Genomic DNA, 21,764 nt, shown 5'->3' with positions numbered 1-21,764 from the left:
CAGTGAAAGAAGAGCCAATGACGTTGCTTTTAATTCAGAATACTAGTAATTACACAGTGAAATATTTTTAGTGTGATGCTATCAAAAACATAATTCACTGAATTTCTTGATTTAAAAAAATTCCCAACTTAAATGATTTAAAAGCACAGAAAAAATAAAAATTACACATAATTATCTTTTCTAAAAAAATAACACCTTAAAAATAGATGTTGTCCCAAGTAATCCTTATAATCCTAGTGTTTATAACAATGAACCTCAGTGAACCTAATTAGAATGTCAAAAAAATTTTAATTACCTTTTTATTACTCAGGAGAAAAAAGGGAAACAAGCCACTGGCAAGCAAGTGAATTAAAGAATAATAAGCACACTGCAAGGGTAACAGGAGGGTTTCATAAGAGACAACGAGGCACTGACATGACTTTGACAAATCACTTTTTAAGAAAGCGCTAAAAAGCAAAACTTGGATACAGTTAAGCAAAACCAAACTCCATGGAATAATGTGGTAAAATGGTTTCATATATCAAAAAGGTGTCACTCTTATGAATTCAAACTCAAGAAAAATAATCAGAAAAGCTATTGACATTCTAATGTGACCATGGAGGTAAGCAATAATGCTTTTCAGCATTAAAACATAAATCACTACAAAAGATTTTCAAGTAACTTTAAATATAACATAATCCCGATGCTACACATTCATGCCCACTCCATTTTAAAACAAGGAAAAAGCTTAATTCCACATGCAGGGACCCAGAACACTAGCAGAAGCTTCCACAAGCAGGCAGACAAACTGCCACATCCATCTAGACACAACTGTGGCCACCTACCAAAATGAGCGTGAGGAAACACTTGAGAATGCATCGCTCCAGAAAGGCCTTATGGAAAGCCGTAAAGAGACCAATGTCAATTAACTTATGGCAACTATCGTCAAAATAAAAGCACGCTTGTTTCATTAACAAGTTCTAAAATCAGAATGGACCGTTACAAAGTGGGTAGCATAAGAATACATTATAAAAACATATCCACAGTCTTTGTATTTCAACTATATTCATGATACAATGTACACTGTTAGGAATAATGGGGAGACTAGAATAATAAATACCACGTGAAGAAACATTTATGAAACCCGTTTTTAATAATAAACACTAACATTTTCTTCCATGTGAAGATACAACTCTATCCATAAAAGGGCCTGATGACTTACACCCAAAAATGCTACTCGTAGGATCATCTAAAATAATCTAGTAGCATCTATCATCTTCAGCATCTAAAAAGTCAGATCTTGGAGAGAGCACCTGAACAATGCTTGATTGTTTTATTTACAGCTCTGCATATTAACTAGAAATACATAAAGATAACTCAAGTTTACTAATTATTACAAGGGGAAAATTATTCACTGTCATTAATGAGAAAGGTGAGCGGCACCTCCAGTTTCAAACACAACAGCTGAAGAGAGAAAAGAAAAATGCGTCTGGTGCCGCTCTCATCCACCTGGCACGGCTGAGGTCGGAGGGGTTACATATAAATCAATGTCACTAACAGAAAACAAATTTAGGTAACACCTTTTCTGTGCTGTTTTAACTATCTGGAGTGGAAGTGTTTCTAAAATGTATGTCCATGCATTTTAAATTGGCATATTTAACCAATTAAATTTGCGGAAGCAGAGCAATTGAGGGATTGGAGTGGTCCTGGGTCATGGTTCTGTCATTTTCTAACTACAGGAAATGACTTAACTTCCATAAGCCTCAGTTTCATCATTTGCAAATGGGAGGTGGAGGGACGGAAATAATAGTACCTATTTACTGAGCTGAGGTAAAGATTAAATGTAACAATGAATTTAAAAACTGCTGCAGAATATTCAGTGAATGTGTTTCTCTTGCTAACTTAAAAAAAATGATGATTTTCTATACTATGTTCTGAATTCAACAAAAGGTTAATTGAGGGAGAAGAGTTCTGTGATACATTTGGGCACATTATCTCCTTTCTTAGAGCATATTAAAGGCTGAGAAGTCCTGCATTAATAATATTGGTTAAATTTTGTTCATCCTACTAGCATTTCCCATATGTATTTGGGCACAGAAGCCTTTTCCAGAGTACTGATAACATCTCAGGAGACATGTTCTATGAAATACACTTGGCAAAAACTGACTTTCAGTCATCAGTAACTGTTAACGAATAATAATTACTATACCTTGGTCTGCAAAAATGATGCCTTCCTAAGTTCTAGTCTCAGGCAGCTATAAAAAAATTTTCAGACTTTTTAACAGCTTTTTGATATATAAATCACATATCACACAATTCGTCCACTTAAAGTGTAGACTTCAATGTATTTTAATATATTCACTGGATTGTACAACCATCATCACAATCTAATTTTAGAACATTTTCGTCCCCCTCTAAAAGAAATGCCATACTTATCGGTTGTCACTTTGCATTTTGCCCCACCTACTTTCTGTCTCTATAGATTTGCCCATTCTGGATATATCATGTCAATGGAATCATGTTATTATGAAATTCTGTGACTAGCTTTTTATTTAGCCTAACGTTTTCAAGGTTCATCCATCTTGTAGCATGTATCAGTAGTATCACTATATGAAGTGGCATAGATATACTACATTTAGCCATTCAGTAGTTGATGGACATTTTGGAGCTGCTTCTACTTTTTGGCTACTTTGAATAATGCTGCTATGAACATTTGTGTACAAGTTTTTGTGTGGGTATTTTCATTTCTCTTGGGTATATCCTGATGAGCAGAATTGCTAGGTCATACGGTAACTGTTTAAGTTTTGAAAAACTATAAAACTATTTTCAAAAGGAATTATATACCATTTTACAGTCCCACCAGCATCATATCAGGTTTGTAATTTCCTCAATACTTGTAATGGTTATTATTACAGCCATCTTAGTGGGTATAAAGTGGTGTCTCCCTGCTGTTTTGATCGGCATTTCCCTAATGAGTAAGATGTTCAACGTCTTTTCATGTGATTATTGGCTATCGGCTGCCTGTACATTTTTGGAGTAATGTCTATTCAAATCCTTTGCTCGTTTTTAAACTGAGCTTAAAGAAGGTGTAAGAGTTCTTTATATATTCTGGATAAGCAAGTCCCTTATCAGATACATGATTTGCTCTAAGTTTTTTTGTGGTGTTATTTATTATTTTTATTGGCTGCTAAAAGTACTGACTACGGTTATGATGATATGTTTGGGATGTCCAAATATTAAGAGTAATTGAGTAATTGAGGGTAAGACTGTACAGAGAGTAAATCACTTCCTCTATAAACATGTCCTACACAGTCCATGTAAGTTTCTATTAAGGTTTTATTTTTTTCCTTCACGTTTCCTTACCCATGCCTGTCCCATTTTTGTATCAATCCTCATTTGCAGAATATACTATACAGATGAGATGGGCCTACTGAAGATTTAGACATGAAAAAGGAATACCACATAATGCTGATTTGTATGTGTTTCACCAAAGCAAAACTAAATTATAAATATGGAGGCTATTATGTTTTACTGGGATGGAAATATTGCTGGTTTAAAGAGTTCTGGGTACTAAGATTAGATTAGTCATTAATTAATTTTGAACTGTTAAGGCAAATCCATCAAATCAGTTTCCACTTAAGTAATAAAACCAGAAGGCTGGGTTGGATGCTTCTATGATTCTTTCAGCTCTAATTCCTATAAGTCTATCTCCTTGGGAAAAAAAATCTTGACAATCATTCATTCATTCACTAAAATGGGTATCAGGAAATAAAGGCTATTCATTCACTGGCAAAGGAGAGATTTAAGATTTTTAAGAGAATTTCCTAATAACTAAAAACCATACTAACTCTATTAATCAGATTTAAAGAATCAAAGGCTATGGGGGAAAAATGCTAAATATTACAGTCTTAAAATAAAACAGGTCTTAGGCCAAACTGACTAATTTCCTAATGAAGTTTTCTATGTAACAAAGTTTAAGCCCCAAAGCTTCGTAAATGCAGAAAAAAGAAGATTAAAATGTGTATTTTAAGAGTGAAAAACTTAAAAATCCACATGGAGCTATTATGCAATACCCTCTTTCAAAAGATACCTCAAATGGAATTTAACAATAGTTATTTGAGAGCAATAAAAACTGTTTCCTAAAGAACTAATATTAAAGTTGATGGTATAAATCATTCGAAATTCCTAAGCATAGTGTATTTGTCCAAGTATTATTTGTATTTCAGCTTCAATAGAAACACATGTATTAAACAATTCCTTTGATGTAGTCAATTCAATTACCTAATAAAGATGATCGATGTGAAAAATTCAAAATTGTTTATAACAGAAAAAATACTGAACTCTGAAATAAAATTTGTGGACACAGATTTACCTTGCAATAAATTTTGTTTAGATTAATATTAAAATTACTTTATATCATCTGAACATACATTGTACATTTTATATTACTTTACATCCTATGTAGAACTGTAACTTTAAAGAAGTTTCATACTCTAAATAAAACACATACAAAAAAGCCCTTAATCCTAATGACAGAACCAATTCAGAGGTACAGTCATGAAAAAAAAAAAAGAAGATTTACCAAGTATATACAATAGTGCAAAAACCATGCACCATGATTTTCATCATCCAATTTTCATAACAACCCTGCCAATCAGAGAATATTGTTCACATTCTATAGAAAGGACAACAATAAGGCTCCGAGAAGTTAGATCAACAGAACCTCAGTCAAGGTAAAATTTGAGTTTCCATTCTTCAGTTGTTAAATGGGGTCATAATAGCTATAAACATCACAACAGTATCTTGCAAATAACGTTAAACAGTTAACAAATGTTAGGACAGTACATCTCCCTATCATCTTTAGTCCATTGAATATATACATACACACACACGTATATACATATACGTGTAATGTATATATATGTATATACATTATACACAAAAAGCTTTCTTAGGATCACCTAGCCAGCAGATACTAAAACAGGATTTGAAGAGCATTCTGGATGTACCCCAAGCATATTCACTGAACATTTCTGAGCCTCAGTTCCCTCAGCTGTCAGAAAGTGATTAAAACATTTACTTGATGAGAGTTAAAAGTTAAGTGTCATGAGACATTTTACAAACTTATTCTACCAAGTTGAAATGTTAAAAAACAAAAATATTATATATATCACAACTGATGAATAGTATAAATATTTTTGTCCAAAACACAATAGATATTTAAAACAATTAGTTAGGCATGCCGGAATTAAAACATTTTTTAAAAATTAGTTGTGTGAAATTCAACTTATTAAACATCATTATATAAGATACCAACAAAATATGGCTGAAGATATTTACGTGAAAAGGGAAGTTATAATTCAAACTCCAATAGCACAATTCTTAATCTTGCCAATGACAAAGAGATTTGCTAATAATTACTAATTGTTAATGGTACAAATTTAACTGCAATGTTACAAGCACCTTACTCTCTCAAGATTTCCCATCAACATACGCTATAATTGGAGTTAGGCTATGGTTCTAAAATTACTGCAACACATACGCAAAAACAAAGCTGCCCAACTCTAGATTGAATGGGAACCAAGCCATGCCACATGCCCCTGCTGACACTCTGAGGTACTGGCAAACAGCTCTGGTGTTCAGGGTGGTTAAGACAAAAATCAAAAAGGTACAATGCGAGCCGCGGCAGCCACTGAGGAGCGACAGACATGGCTCTGTGCTACCCCATGGCCGTGGGCCTCAACAAGGGCCACAAGGTGACCAAGAACACCAAGCCGAGACACAGCCGCCGCCGCAGGTGCCTCACCAAACACACCAAGTTCGTGCGGGACATGATCCTGGAGGTGTACGGCTTTGCCCGCTATGAGTGGCGTCCCATGGAGCTGCTCCAGGTCTCTAACAAGTGGGCCCTGAAGTTCATCAAGAAAAGGGTGGGGACACACATCCGAGCCAAGAGGAAGACAGAGGAGCTGAGCAAGGTCCTTGCAGCCGTGAGGAAGGCAGCAGCCGAGAAGGACTGAGCCCCAGCCCCTCTGTGTGTAATAACAAATTTTTGGAAACTTGGAGGGGGGCGGGGGGGAGAAAAGGTACAATGCAAGAAAGATATGACTGGCTTACAGCATGAACCAAAAAGAAAAATCGTGGAAAGATAAAGACAATTAAGGAAAAAAGTTATCAAAAGAGGAAATACTCAAATATTATACCCAAAATTAAGCTCCTACAATTTTTAAAATATTAACATCCTAAGAGAGATATATACCCAATTATTATCAATTCATGTAACAAAGTCCATTCATCCCTTGCAATCTCATGTCAAGAGATAAAAACAAAACCACGAGAACTTCTTATAAATTTCTCCTATTAAGGTTAAATAAGTTATAACCAGTGATTCTGAAACCAGGCCACCGAATAAGTCAGAATCACTGTGTTCAAATCCCGTCTCGTCAGATATTGGCTGCATGGCTCCAGGAAGTCTCATGTCCATGCTTAGGCTTCCTTACCTGAGAAATGAAAGCTCTGATTGAGGAGTCGTGGGCACTAGATAACTCCAAAGGTCCTTCTCAAATATTAAATTCCAGGATTTTATAAACTTTCAGCTAGTGTTTCCCTTTATGGACAAACTCTCCCATCCCCATCAGTAAGAAACCTTATTTTCTAATGTTCTTCACATGTTTTTGTTTTTGGGGGTTTTTTTGCAATAAATACCTTTTCCAAAGCTCGCTCTTCTGTAAGCTGTCTTTACTTCTTACCTGTTGCTCCTCTGGCATTGGTCTGAAATGGATTTGTAGAAGACGCCACAGAAGGACCAGCAGCAGCAACAAATGGATTTGTGGAAGGTGTAGCTTTAAAAAATTATAAGACACACTGTAAAATCCTAATACATTTGTATTTATTTAAAATGTTGGTTCATGTATTTATGAAGATAGAAAACTAAAGCTTCCTGATAATAAATTGTTGCTCTGCCCTGTGGTACACCTAGAAAATGCTATACAATATACATGTGGGCTCTTTACAAAAACCAATGAATGAGGTCAGACAATTAAGTTAGCAAACTTGTTGCAACGATGTTGCTAACCTTTTTTGATATCAGATGAATTATTCATTATGAATTTGTACCAACTGGACTTAACCAAGCTTACTATTTGGAAGTGCTGAAAAGGCTGCATGAAAAAAATTAGATAGCCTGAACTTTTTGCCAACAATTCACGGTTCTTGCATCACGACAATGTGCCAGCTCACAGGGCACTGCCTGTGAGGGAGTTTTTAGCCAGTAAACAAGTAACTGTATTGGAACACCCTCCCTACTCCCCTGATCTGGCCCCCAATGACTTCTTTCTTTACCCAAAGATAAAGGAAATATTAAAAGAAGGCATTTTGATGACATTCAGGACATCAAGGGTAATACAGCTCTGATGGCCATTCCAAAAAAAGAATTCCAAAACTGCTTTGAAGGGTGGACTAGGCGCTGGCATCAGTGCATAGCCTCCCGAGGGGAGCACTTTGAAGATGACCATGGTGATATTCAGCAATGAGGTATGGGGCACTTTTTCTAGGGTGAGTTCACGAACTTAATTGCCTGACCTCGTATACATCAGTCCTCCCTTATCCATAGTTTCTCTTTCCAAGGCTTCAGTTACCAATAATGAACAGCAGTTCAAAAATATTAAATGGAAAATTCCAGAAATAAACAAACCATAAGTTCTAAACTGCACAATATACTGAGTAATGTGATGAGCTTTCGCTCCATCCTCTGGGGACACGGACCACTCCTCCGTGTAGCACGCCCTTGCTGTGCACACCATCTTCACCTCTTAGTCCCTTAGCAGCCACCTGCCTCGGTTATCAGAATGACTGCCCCACTACTGCAGTGCTTGTGTTCAAATATTTTCACTTAATAATGACCCCTAAGTGCAAGAGCAGTGATGCTGGCAATTTGGATATGCCAAAGAGAAGCTGTAAAGTGTGTTCCTTAAATGACAAGGTGAAAGTTTTCAACTCAATAAGAAAAGAAAAAAATTGTATGCTGAGGTTGTTAAGATCTACAGTAAAAATGAATCTTCTATCCATGACACTGCCAAATTTCATAAACTTTATCAAAGGTATATATGCACAGGAAAAACCATAGTACATATAGGATTTGGTGCTATCCACGGTTTCAGGCATCCACTGGGGATCTTGGAACGTATCCCCTGCAGATAAGGGGGGACTACTGCATACCAGAAACACATACCTCCAAATGGAGCAGGCACACTTGAAGAAGCAGGCTGTGTCTGTGCAGGAGCACCCACTGGCACCGTTCCAAAAACACTGCTGAAAACAAATATTCAGAGTTCATATTAAAAAAAAAAAAAGCAAGGGTAATCTATCTACAGGGTGGCCATAAAAATGTGGAAACATAATTATGAACATATCATATATCACAGACATTCCAAACTTTAAGTCTCAAGACGCATTTACATTCTGAAAAATTACTGAGAAACCCAAAGAGCCTTTGTTTCAGTATGCTATATTTATCTATCCATCTACATACAGTAGAGAATTTAAAACATTTTTATTCATTTAAAAATAACAATAAAGCCATTACATGATAAAACAAGTAGCATTTCTGTGATAAATAACTACCTTTTCCAAAACAAAAGAACTTAATGAGAAGAGTAACACTGGAATTTTTGCAAATCCCTTTAATGGTTGGTTGGTTTAACAGAAGAGCAATCTGTGTGATACGTTAAGTTGAAGTAGATGAAAAGAAAAAACTGGCCTCGCATAGATACATGGTTGAACAAAACAGGAGTATTATAATACCTTTTTCAGATAATTGTGAACACTTTCTGTGATATCATACCAAAAACAATGATAGTTTTCTAAAGGTTAGTTGCAATATGGAATCTGAAACCATATCAGTGAACTTTTTTGTAGCTGACTGAAGTTAACATCCACTAGTCTATCTTGCATTTTAAATGCATCTTTTACTGATATTCTATCATCTAAAAAATACTCGATGCCAATCTTCCAAATGTCAGCACATTTCCTTACGCAAAATTAAAAAATGAAGCTGTCAAGCTCATGGGGCAGTCAATAAATTTTCCAAAATTCCAATATTTGCTTGAATGTGTGAATACTATCAGTCATTTTCCTTAAAGCGAGACTTAAATCCTTCATTTCTCAGAAAATATCTGCTCAATACCCAAATCTAAATAATCATGGTTTGTCTATCAGTCATCTTCCAAGAAAAAATGGTGTTCCATAAAACAAGAGGCTGCTTCATTCCACAACTCAACCAAAGGAGGTGACTTTCCTCAAGACAGCCGTCATGCCTCAACACACAGAACTACCTGATACATACCTTATTCAACACACAAGAAGTAGACAAGTTAAAGGATCAAGATCTAATAAAATTTATTATTTTTACTGCTTCAAGAAGATTCATAAAAAAAATTGAATCAAGAATACTCATCAATAAAAGTGAATGTGGACTGGTAAGAAATATAATGACTACCTGATGACTACTTGTACAGTTTGGTGCCATCGGCCTTCATTCATGCTAAGGAGTCAACAAAGTTTACCCACCATTGTTTCTGCACCATCAATACAAATGTCAATTAGTGCTAACACAAATAATTGCTCAGAATTATGATGAATATAATTTTAATCTCACAGATTCTTTCAAAGGGTTGTAAGTATTCCAAATACTCCACGGACCACTGTAATGTAGTATTACTAAACCATGGTATGTATATCTATGTTTCTAGATTTTAGGGCCACTTTGTTATAGTTCGTTATTATATATGTCTAATGTGGACAATATTAATAAAGCAAAAAACATATAAATACTGTAAATTTTATTCTTTGGATTTAATTTTTCCCATCTGGCTTATGGAATATTTATTATTGGGGAACACAAGTCCTGTCCTAATCCTACCATTTCTCTCTAGAAAAGGTGCTAAAGGGAAATAAAAAGCAACAAGGATAACAAAAGAAAGAAGATAATCTCCAAGAATGAAAACCAAAGAGATGGATAAAACATTGTATGGGTATAAGTCATCTGTACTTCTGGGTCTGTTTCCTTAACTCTATAATGAAGAAGTCAAAACTATAAGTCTTTAAAGATCTAATGTTAATGTTAAAATGTGTTAGACTTGCTGCTGCCAAGGATTCCTCTATACCAGATATATTTAAACACAGTAACAGATATTTATGTCTATTTATAAATACCAGTATGACACTGAAGAGAATCAAAATTAGTGTTGGGTTCTGGTGCAAACATTTCTAAAAATGTGTATTTACAACTAAGGCTATATATAACATGTTACTTTTTAGTGTTTAGTCTTCAGGACTGAAACTGTACCTTAAAAGCAAGCAATTTGCTAAACAGATTCTCTGAGTACATTTAAATCTATATATAACTTTCCATTTTGAGATGTGTGCATACTCTTAATTACATTTTGGTGTTCGAGGAAAAAAGTAACCGAACCTTTGATCAAATGAAAATATAAAATTATGGCAATTATTCAAGAATTGTATTTTAATTAGCAAATTAAACTCAGTTTCCTCAAATTTATAAAAATATTCAATAATTTTAAAATTATGCCCCCCAATAGTCACTATTTGACCACATTAACATTCAGAGTTGCATAAAGGATAAAAGGTGACAGACGAAGCAGGAACACTGGCTCAGATGAGGTACCTGCTTGCATTACTTGTGGAAGTGTAAGCATTGCTGGAGCTCGCTGCAGAGCTGAACACGCTGTCTAGCTCTGCCAGGGCTGCATACTTGTCTGAAGATGCACTCGACTGACTGGGAACGGAAACCACAGAAGCAACAGGAGCTTTACCTGTGGTCCCAAAGCCACTCGCCTGATCACCACCTGTGAACAAACAGAAACAAATTATACCGAACATTTAAAGTTACACTTTCAACTTATCAACCACATTTGTCACACAACACATGTCAATTTAAGACTGATTAGGAGCTAAGCAAATAAATGGACAGGAGTCTAAGGTCTTATCTAATAAACAATCTAGAAAATACTGGACAAGATGAGTTGTGATACATACCACTGTTTACCACAGAATACTGCTTCTATAATAAAAACTAAGATTCTGTGCCAATAACAGTTCTAGGCTGTGCATAAAAAAAGAAACTCTCAAAAAGAGCTACTTAACATCTCTAAGACAGGTGCATTTTATTCAAGTGAACATGTAAATTCATAAAGTGCTGGCCCCTGATGTGAACAATTTATTAATACCATTTTCCCAGGGTTGTCCGTTAAAAAATTAGAGAAAGTAGTAAGAGGAAATAGTTACTGAGCACTTACTATGTGCCAGGCACTGTTCTAAATGCCTTACATGCAGTGACACATAGACTACAACTCCATGAGCTCAGTGCCGTTAACCGCCCTCGTGCTGGAGATGAGGGAGCAGGCCCAGGGTTCAGGGTACAGAACCCAGGCCGAAAGCAGAGCCTTGCTCTCCCTCACTGCACTAGGCCATTTGAGAGACACAATACTGGCCCTAGGGTGAAGGTGGGCATAACAATATACGGTAAAAATAATGGTTTTTTAAATAAATATCAAGGTTAATAGAAAATAAGTCAAAATGAACATATTATAGAAACTGCCCAATGACCTTCTAGTCAGTTCTACTGGTAAGATTTCTTAAACCCATATGGCCTTGGAACAGTAAAGCCTGCTTTCTAAGACAAAATTAAGTTTCTGTCAATTATTTTCTTTTAAAACTAGAAGTATACAAATTAGTTCCTATTCTCCCACTTTTATAGTTGATATTTCAGATCCAAAAAATCATAAACATTTAACAAAATTTCTATACAACTAAGAAAAGTGTAACATCTATGACCCAGCAATCTCTCTCCTGGTATACACCCAAAAAAATCTGAAAACATTTATCCGCAAAAATATATGTGCTCCGATGTTCATGGCAGCTTTATTTGGCGGCCAAGACATGGAAACCACCAAAGTGTCCTTCGATAGATGATTGGATAAAGAAGATGTGGTACATATATACAATGGAATACTACTCTGCCATAAGAAAAGATGAAATACTGCCATTTGTGACAATACGAATAGATCTTGAGATTATCATGCTAAGCAAAATAAGTCAGACAGAAGAAGTCGAGAACCATATGATTTCACTGATATGTGGAATATAAAATTAAAAGCAACAAAGGAACAAGACAAACAATAAACAAACAAAAACTCAATGACATAGACAATAGTTTAGTGGTTACCAAAGGGTATAAGAGGGTAAACGGGGTCAAATACACAGTGATGGAAGGAGAACTGACTGATGGATTACAGAATTGCACACTTGAAACCTGTGTAATTTTACTAACCATTGTTACCTCCAATAAATTTTAATTAAAAAGTATAACATCCTCAGATTTTAATAAATACAACCAAATTTAAAGGACTGTTTAATATATAAATTTGTATTTGTTCTGTTTAAAGCTTGATTACCTTGCCCAGCACTGAAGATATTGTCTAAATTAGCAAGTGCTGCATATTTGTCTGCAGCCTGTAGACCAGCTTTATTCGCTGAAACTTTACTAACAGCTGATACTGTTGGATGACTCTGGGAAGTACTGAAGGTTCCAAAATCAGCGCTGGAGGATTTAGGGAAGTTATCAAAATGAGCAAAATTAGCATTTACTGATCCAGCACTTCCACCTGCAACAGAATAAACAGAACGTTTGAAATTTCTAGACTTTTCCCAATATCTTTTGACAGATTATATGATCATTTGTTTCTAAATTACGTGTTCTATAAGCAACCTAAATTCTCAAAAATAATAATTGGCAAATAGCATCCAACTTTACCATCTACAGGTGGCTTTTTATAATTTGCGAAACTACATTTTCAAAGGCCACGGCAACCTAGTCAGTCAAAGGTTCCTACCTGTAATTCTCTACCCTGGAGTAAAGAATATAATTCACAGGGGAGTAACTCCATGCATGCTACCTGGTTTGAGACTTTGGTTACTTTAGAGATCATTTACTTATATACCATGACTTTTTGCTAGTTCTCTGTAAACAGGCTCTGCAAACAAGATGCACAGTATCTTACACTACAAGTTTCTGTGGCTCTAATGAAGATTTGGTTGAAACAAATTCCAGGGTAAAAATTTAAAATGTATATGTAGTATTTTGATCCAGAATTTCTTAAAAGGTGGTCTCCGATCTTCAGATTTATTTTATTTGAAGAGTCATTGTTTAATTCCACATAATAATTTAGTGTGCATACAACATATGACATCCTTAGTGAAATCATGCCCTACTATATATAGTTCAAGGAATAAAAATTATAGTGTGCAATATAAAAATAACATATATTATAGCAGTTTTTACTTTATAGAGAATAATTCACATAAAGGTCACTACTATATACACTCTGCTAAGATTTTAAAGTCTGTTCTATAATCAAGAGACTTCTTTAAAGTACTACCAAAAGACTAAGGTCAACATACTTCACTGTATGCTTTTGATACTGGTTCTTTATGCGTACACATTAGTTTCAGCAATCAAAATAGTATATATAGTTATAAAGTGACAACAAAGTACACAAAAATATTTTAAAAACAGATTGGATACACCCGTAATTTAAAAAACCACTATCAAATCACTTTTTAAAACATTCTAAAACAAATATATACTGATAAAATCTCTCCAGGATCAAAACTGGTTGTTCTCAATTAAAACTATGTGTGTATTTAAAAGATTGTGATCTGTTTCAAGTAGCTGGTGAACGAAGTACATACTAAAAGCTTTCAAAGTTTGTATGAAGAAATTTATATCAAATATTAAAAGTATTTAATCAACTAACTCTTATTGTATATAGTAACAGTGAATGGATAGTACAAGTGAAAATTTCTGAAGGATTATTATTAAAATACGATTAACCATCTATTATATAATTGAAAACCCCATGAAATATATCATAAAACATACAAACTAGGAAAAGATGCCTACTTGACAACAAAACTTACTGTTGGTAGCCTGGAGAGGAAAAGCTGAAGTAAATTCACCAAAACTGCAGCTAGATGAAAGCATTCTAAATGCTGGACAGCCAGAAATTATGTAAATGATGAAATTTAAAGAAAAAAAAAAAAAGAAAGAAAATTGAAAGAAAAAGCTTTAAGACAATACACAGAGTTCAAGTTGAAAGAAAAGTAATCAGCCAAAGATCTAAACAAGGGTTCAAAGAGTTTCTGAAAACAATACAGTTTATGGGAGAGTATTCAATGTTTAAAGACCAATTCCTGCACAGAAAACTATTTCCAAGTTTGATTCAAGTTATCCTTAAATAACTCTTGACTAATATTATTTATTTTTGCAAGTTTGTTACCCTGAAAATTACTTATACTTTTAGTTGTATGGAAGCAATCAATTATCTTCCTTTACTTACATACTAAATCACTCTGTTCTGTGAAACTAAAAAACTTTTAGTACTTTAATTCCTCTGCGCTTAAGAAGTTTAAGGAAGATTCATGTGCAGGAAAAGGAGGACAATAGATGTTGTGAATCAGACAACATACCAAAGAATTCAGATAAACAAATGAACACAGAAAAAAAATAAAGATTTCAGGTTTCCCCAGAGCTTTGTAAGACAGAACTATTTTAAAATCAGAGAATTATAGAATTTAAGTTAAGAGTAATTTTCAAAACTACATCTAGAGAGTTTTACTTTGTTTTTTAAAGTAAACATTGAAGCATAATGCTGGAGAAGCTCTACCTGTAGTTTGGGGCTGAAAAGGAGAGTGGCTTGCTGTGGGGAAACCTCCAAAATTACTCGAACCACTAGACTGTCCAAATGCATCAAAGTTTGCAAAATCTGCATTTGCAGAATTCTGAGCTGTAAATGGTAAGGAACAATATATGTTAATGAATATGAAAACTATAAATGAAAAACATGACAAATGAATTTAAGAATTTCATGAAAAGCTTCTACATCTCAGAACTCACTTTAAAGAGATTCATTTAGAAATCAGACTTTAAATCCTACCAATGTTTATTTAGCCCAATTTCAAACAATTTATTAAAGGGTATCCAGAAATTTCCAAAAACAATGATAAATTTGTACACAATGCCCTTTCAGTGACCTCTGGAATAATACTATAAATGTGACTCTATTAAAACAAACTCTGAATTAAGGGCATTATATACACGAGTTATAATAAAGCAAAAAGAAATTTAGGATATAGGATACATTCTGGGAAATTTAGATTTAAAACGGTAATGAATGATTCATCAGCTGGATGAATCTAAAATATTGATATAAAGATCGTTTAATTAGTGTTCTTTTTGTTTTTGTTTAGTTTTTAAGTTCACAACTATGTCATACCATGGCATATAAAAATAAAAAGAAAACAAATATGAATGTATAACAAGTAGCACATGATTGCCAAATAAATTAAAGATATTCACATTCCATTAGAAGCCTGCCATTTTCTATTCACCATAGCCAAGACTTGGAAACAACCGAAATGCCCATCGGTAGATGACTGGATTAAGACACTGTGGTACATTTACACAATGGAGTATTACTCCGCTATAAAGAAGAAGGAAATTGTGCCATTTGTGACGGTATGGATGGACCTGGAGACTATTATGTTAAGTGAAGTAAGTCAGTCGGAGAAAGACAAATACCATATGATCTCACTTATATGTGGAATCTAAAAAACTGGATGAACAAGCAAAGTAAACAGAAATAGTCTCAGTGACACAGAGGAAAAACTGGTGGTTGCTAGCTGGGAGGGGGTGGGGATGAGGGAGAAGGTGAGGGGATTAGACAGCATAAATTGCCACAGGGATATGAAAAACAGTTTGGGGAATATAATCAATAATGTTGTAAAGATTTTGTAGGGTGTCAGATGGGCACTTGTCTTGTTAGGGAGAACACTTCTTGGACGGTGTAGATGCCTGACCACTGTGCTGTACACCTGAAGCTGAAGCTGAATAATACTGAATGTCAACTATACTTTTATATGTAGTCACAGGATATGGAGTACAGTACAGGGAATAGAGTCAGTGGAATTGTAACAGCTATATACGATGTAGATTGGGGGAGGAAGGTTATCACTTTGTGAGAGGTAAAATCTCTTAACCATTACATTGTTTTGTCCACCTGAAACTAATAAAAATGTGTAAAAAATAAATAAATAAATTTGGACTAATTCAGGGACTAAGTAGATTAAGTTGATATAAATAACAAAAGACAGCTTTTTAAAAGTACTTTAAAGTTAAAAACAACAAAAAAGAAACCTGCCATTTCCAGGTTTCAAACACACTAAAATGTAAGAAACGATGAGAACCAGCAAAAATTATAACATAAGTATACCTCAAACTCCAACTGGCATTTCCCACTGGTCATCAACCTAAGAACAAAGTTCTAGGCTTCTCTCTCTAAATTATGTAACTAAATAAAATAATTCAAGAGATTTTTTTTTTGAAGGCCACAGATGCTGGATAAGATTTTTATAGAGGATATGGTGAGAATAAGAAGTAGTTGGTATGAGGGGAAGGGAATGCTAAGTGGTAAGAATGAAAAGGATGTCTAAAAGATAAAGGTTAAATATCATCAACGTAATAAAATCAGCCACTTTCAATCCTTTGCAGGCAATTCTAATGAAAAAATTAGAAACCCAAAGGGCCAGCAATGAGGGATCACTTAAATATATCATGAACAGCATATGATGGATATGATGCAACCATTAAATAGTTCATGTAAAAAATATCCAATCCTGTACAAAACTGTTTGACAACGTAAGTAAAATAAACAGGTTAATAAAGTAAAGATACCTCTTCATCTGCCACTTTGTTAAACATGGTATTATGAACATACACAGAAAATCTGCATTTTAATTAACTCAAAGTAATAAGACTTCAGATAGCTATTATTTCTTCCTTTATTTGCCTGAGTTTACCCATCTTTTGCAATGAATATGTATTCTACTTATAAACAAACCAAAGAAAGTTATTAAACAAAACATTTTTCCATTAGCAAAGTAAGACATTATTGTAGGAAGAAAATCGGGAAAACTTATAGCATTTTATGTAATTACTGTTGTGCATGTATCTGAAAGGGTACAACTGTAGGGGAGGAATTATACCTAAAATAGATCCCCTTCTACTAGGTAGCTGTACCACTTCCCTTTTTGTGTACTCACACCTAGTACTTCTGAAATGTGGGGTGCCATCCCACATATCACTGTTCACACTTTGCTCTTAACTTTTTAAAAACACATTTGTCCTAGCTCTCAAACACTACACAGACGTACCTAATTTAAAAGGCTGCTTATTGCTGAACAATATAAAGTCTGTATTTTCTGGATACCCTGTAATCTTTTGTCATTATTTTTACTTAAAATTCAATTTCTTTATAGGCTGAAATTTTACTTTCCCCAAAATAAATATAATGGAATACTAACAAATGAATAATAAATGTAAAAATAAATTTTCTGAAAAATATTTTGGAACATCTATACAAGTTTTAATGATAAACATAATACACGTTTAAACATAGTTACCATTTAGTATTGCAGAGAACAACAGTAAGCAAGCACAGTTTAGTACAAAGGAAATCTGAGACAAGAATCACTGAATTCCACCCTAACATGAGTAACTGTATAGCCTTGGACAAGTCCCTCGATTGTTCTGGCTCCAACAGTTCTCTCATTAGCAAAATGAGTGCATTCACTAGAACGCCTCTACTTGCAAAGCCAGCACTACGATAGTACAATTTATGAGACAAAAAGAATAAACTGTTTAAAATCTGAAATACTAGGCCAAAAAGAAAATTCTAAAAGTTTATAAAGTCAAAATATATAATATACATATAGATAATATAACTATAACTATAAACCAAACGAATAGAGAACATGGTATATACAAGTTCCCAAATTTAGAGTGGGCTATATTTCAAAAGGTATGTTCCTAAGTTTTTTGAACAATTTAGTTATACATTTGAGAAGAGCAAATAAAATACATCTGTCCCTTGTAAAACTAAGAATTAGGTCCCTAAGCTAGTTTATCGCTCATAACCTCAAACATATATGAATATGTAGTATGTAATAATATATATTCTACATTTAACTAACATTTAGATCATAAGAGGGAAAATATACATTTAACATGTTTCAAACATCATCAGGAAAAAAATCAGTTTAATGCAATCCATTTTGTTAGTCAAGTCTATTTTTTCCAGTGTTGTCCAGTCAGAGCACCAAACACATTAATCAAATCCTTATTCGTTATGGCAAGACAGGGCTTTGTAATATTTCTATCAGTTTTTATTTGTAGATACTACATCTAGTCATTGTCTTCAACAACTGGTTATAGTAACTTTTAAAATTTCTAAGTGCTAGAGAATGAAGCTTTGGTAAACAAACTTTGGAAATTAAGCACTAATAAATTCAATAACACAAAAATCACTATATGGAACCTTAAGCAATCTCTCCACAAAGAAATCCAAACTAAACAGAATGTGACAAAATAGTAAATATGTGTTTTAAATTATCTTATTTTTAAAATTACAAAGGTCAACTAAGTTTAGAATTTAAGGCACCCAGATAATGAGCCTGAATCTTCCTGAGAGTTGTTTCCTCTACCATGAGAAACAGGTACTCATGAGAAAGGAAGACAGACAGAGACCAAAGGAGGGAAACTCATAGCCCTCATCAAATTCAGCTGACAGATACACTTTGTTTCACCTACACAACATTTAAAATTTCTCCATCAATTCCCAACATTTAAAAAGAGAAAATTTGGGCCAGCACAGTGGCGCGTTGGTTAAGAACTGGCTTGGGATGCCAGAGGGCCCTGGTTCGGATCCCACATATGAGGGCCAGTGACACTGCCCTCCACAGCTAAGATGCTGAACAACAGCTCAACCTGGAGCTGGGCTGCTGTGAGTCGCCGGCGACGGCGTAGGCTGCAGCCCCTGTGGCAGTGGGTTGCCATGGGCTACCGTGTGTAGCCAGCAGCCAGCGTGAGCGCCAGCAGCCGCAGTGAGCGGCCGTCCAGGAGCTGGCGACTGATCTGCCTCGCCTGGGAAGAGCGCAATGATGGTGCCAACTTGGGCCAGTGAAGCAACATCCTCCACAACTAGACTGAAGAACAACACAATAGCAACTTGTCTGTTCCCCTTCCCCTGATTCTCCAATAAAAAAAATCTTAAAAAAAAAAAGGTTAAATCCCATTTAAAAAAAAAAGAGAGAGAAAATTTCACATTAAATAAATAAGATTTCTTGCTTCTCTTAAAAGCAAATTAATACATTTAATAATCCTGAACCTGTATTTCCATGTGGCAATAGGAGATTAGAACATCCCCCCTTAAAAAGGGCACCATGGTTCCTTCCACACTCATTTGTGTTAACTGGGTGGAAGGCAATTGAGTTTGACACCCCTAGTATAAGATGTGACAAAAATTAATTACAGTTTATAGTTCACAGGTTTTATAATATGTTTATTACCAGGCAAAATAACTATTAAATTCTGTAGGTAAATTATATTTCTAACTGCATGCATATTTCTGTAGAAGATAACAAAGTTTTTTAAAGAAATACTTCAGCTAATGACTGAAGGAATGATAAATTCAGAATATCACAATTTTGTATAATGGATCCCGGCACTGGGCATTAACAGCTAACATTACAAAAACAGAAAATCAAAATTATGTGCCTCTTAACTCCTCTACCAACCCCTCTCCAAAAAACAGAGCATGCAACTGATCAAGTCTCTATCAATTTACAGGAAATAGAGGAGAGGAACCTGATAAGGACCCCACAGTGGTGCAATCAACAAACTCAGACTGCTTAAAACTCAACAGGACAAATAACCTAGTTTCTCAACAAATAAATTACATTGGAGAAAAAAAAGGATGGAGGAAGAACCTACGACTGAGTGACGTATTTCACAACTGCAGTGTGTAGACCTTATTTGAATAAACTGTGTGTGTGAGTGTGTGTGTATGTGCCCGCTTGAACTGGAATGGAAATTTGAGTACTAATGAATTGTTATTATTACTATTAATCAGGGAGTGGTAATACTACCATGATTATGTTTAACAAAGAAAAGTCCTATTCTTATCGATATAGATAAAACAGGTATTTAAGGATAAACTAATGTCTAAAATTTGCTTCAAAACAATGAGTGGAAGAAATGAGCAGGATGAGAAATGAAACTCGATTAGCCATGATTAATTAGTACACGAAGGTTATAGTTATCTGGTCAGCTGTGAATATTTGAAATTGTCCATGTCGAAGAGTAAAAGAAAAAATACTTAGAAACCTTTCCCCATTTTTCTCTGGAAAGAGGTCATGAAGTACAGTCTCTTTTGAGATGAGAAAGCAGCAGGGTTACATGAGTACATATTATACTCTACAGCTATGAGTGACCGAACTTCTCACAGAGTATGTTTACTGGTACTTCAGTTTTAAAAAGGGCAGTTGTTTCTTGGTGATTCATATACATCTCTGGAGAAAGCGCTTAGGAAACAACATTTACCTGCGTGACTGTTGAAATGTGCAAAGTTAGCAAAATTGGCCGTCGCTGCTGACTGCGGAGCTGGAGCAGCAAATATGTCTGAGCCGAGATCACTTAAAAGGTCAAACTGCTTCTTGTCCTGCTGCTGTCCTTGAGAGCGGCCTACGACAGGAGACTGCAAAGCACATGTTAGCTACAAAGAGGTTCCAGTGCCATCGGCTAAACTGTTATAACACTAGTCCCTATGCACCGAGCTTAAGACAGTTTAAAGGTTACATAATCTTTTATTTGTAGTTTTGAGTACTTCGATATTTTTTGAAAGGCATCAGTTTTTAACATCTGTTCCCATGTTAAGTCTCTATTTTAAATACAGTCAAAAGCAAAGAAATGACAGTTGCTACGCCTTGTGATACAGCAGTCTTACTGCTACGACAGAGCAATGAGGCTTTCCTAGAACACATCCTTTATACACAGCAAGTTACACTATCCTGACTTAACCGTTCTCTTCATTTCCCCTCACACCTTTTGTAAAAACACAATTTATCCAGACACCCTAGTATGAATTATTAAAAAGAGCAGGATTTAATTCAAATAGTACCACACCTCGGAACCATTCTTGTGTAGGGCAGACGTTGTAATGTCACACAATAACAGATTTGTCACAGCTCAGTCAACTGTAACAAAGTGCAGAAGTACAAACTTTAGGTACCAACAAACACTTCAGTCTATTTAGTTTTTCAGATGAAGGTATATAACGCAAAGCCACCTGTGTTTCCATGATAACCACGGTTTACAATCAGGTATGGAGAAAATCCTACTACTTGAGAAACCCTTTCCTTTAAAAGTGTGCCGCAGAGGCTATCCTGTTCTAGTTCTGACTGACGGTCACCACAAGTTTGTTTTCCTCATTCTATGTTGTCTGATAGAAGTTACAGCAACGTCCCCACACACCTTTACAAAGCTGTGGAGAATCAGAGAAACTCCTCTCAGCAACAGCACAGCCAAGGCATACACATTCCAACCACTTAAGCAATGATCTTTTAATGCATCATAAACCATTAGTACATGATGCCACTGGCATACAAGGTGATGCTGCTGTCTTAAAACATTCTCAAATTGGGCTGGCCGAATGGCGCATTGGTTAAGAGCTGGCTTGGGACGCCAGAGGGCCCCGGTTCGGATCCCACATATGAGGGCTAGTGACACTGCCCTCTACAGCTAAGATGCTGAACAACAGCTCAACCTGGGAGCTGGGCTGCTGTGAGTCGCCGGCAACGGCGTAGGCTGCAGC

The 21,764-nt window shown here is 35.2% G+C and overlaps 1 protein-coding gene and 1 pseudogene across 12 annotated transcripts in view; one reads left to right on the top strand and one right to left on the bottom strand.

Annotated features, from left to right (window-relative positions):
• AGFG1 (ArfGAP with FG repeats 1) overlaps positions 1 to 21,764 on the bottom strand; it is a 76,687-nt gene that overhangs the window by 6,453 nt on the left and 48,470 nt on the right. For 2 of the 12 annotated variants that reach the window (XM_019657092.1, XM_019657094.1), the window contains exons 5-12: positions 20,495 to 20,648; positions 14,724 to 14,843; positions 13,978 to 14,049; positions 12,453 to 12,662; positions 10,664 to 10,844; positions 8,210 to 8,289; positions 6,729 to 6,821; positions 825 to 872 (exon numbers count right to left, since the gene is read on the bottom strand). In XM_019657092.1, the coding sequence (XP_019512637.1) occupies positions 825 to 872; positions 6,729 to 6,821; positions 8,210 to 8,289; positions 10,664 to 10,844; positions 12,453 to 12,662; positions 13,978 to 14,049; positions 14,724 to 14,843; positions 20,495 to 20,648 (958 nt within the window). Of the gene's footprint in view, positions 1 to 824; positions 873 to 6,684; positions 6,822 to 8,209; positions 8,290 to 10,663; positions 10,845 to 12,452; positions 12,663 to 13,977; positions 14,050 to 14,723; positions 14,844 to 20,494; positions 20,649 to 21,764 lie in introns of all 12 variants that reach the window. The other 10 variants (XM_019657095.1, XM_019657096.1, XM_019657098.1 and 7 more) reach the window with 8 other exon arrangements.
• LOC109390519 (60S ribosomal protein L36 pseudogene) lies at positions 5,262 to 6,677 on the top strand (annotated as a pseudogene).

Source organism: Hipposideros armiger, unplaced genomic scaffold (genome assembly GCF_001890085.2).
Source record: "Hipposideros armiger isolate ML-2016 unplaced genomic scaffold, ASM189008v1 scaffold_273, whole genome shotgun sequence".
NCBI lineage: Eukaryota > Metazoa > Chordata > Mammalia > Chiroptera > Hipposideridae > Hipposideros > Hipposideros armiger.
This window is presented reverse-complemented; position numbering and strand designations above follow the sequence as displayed.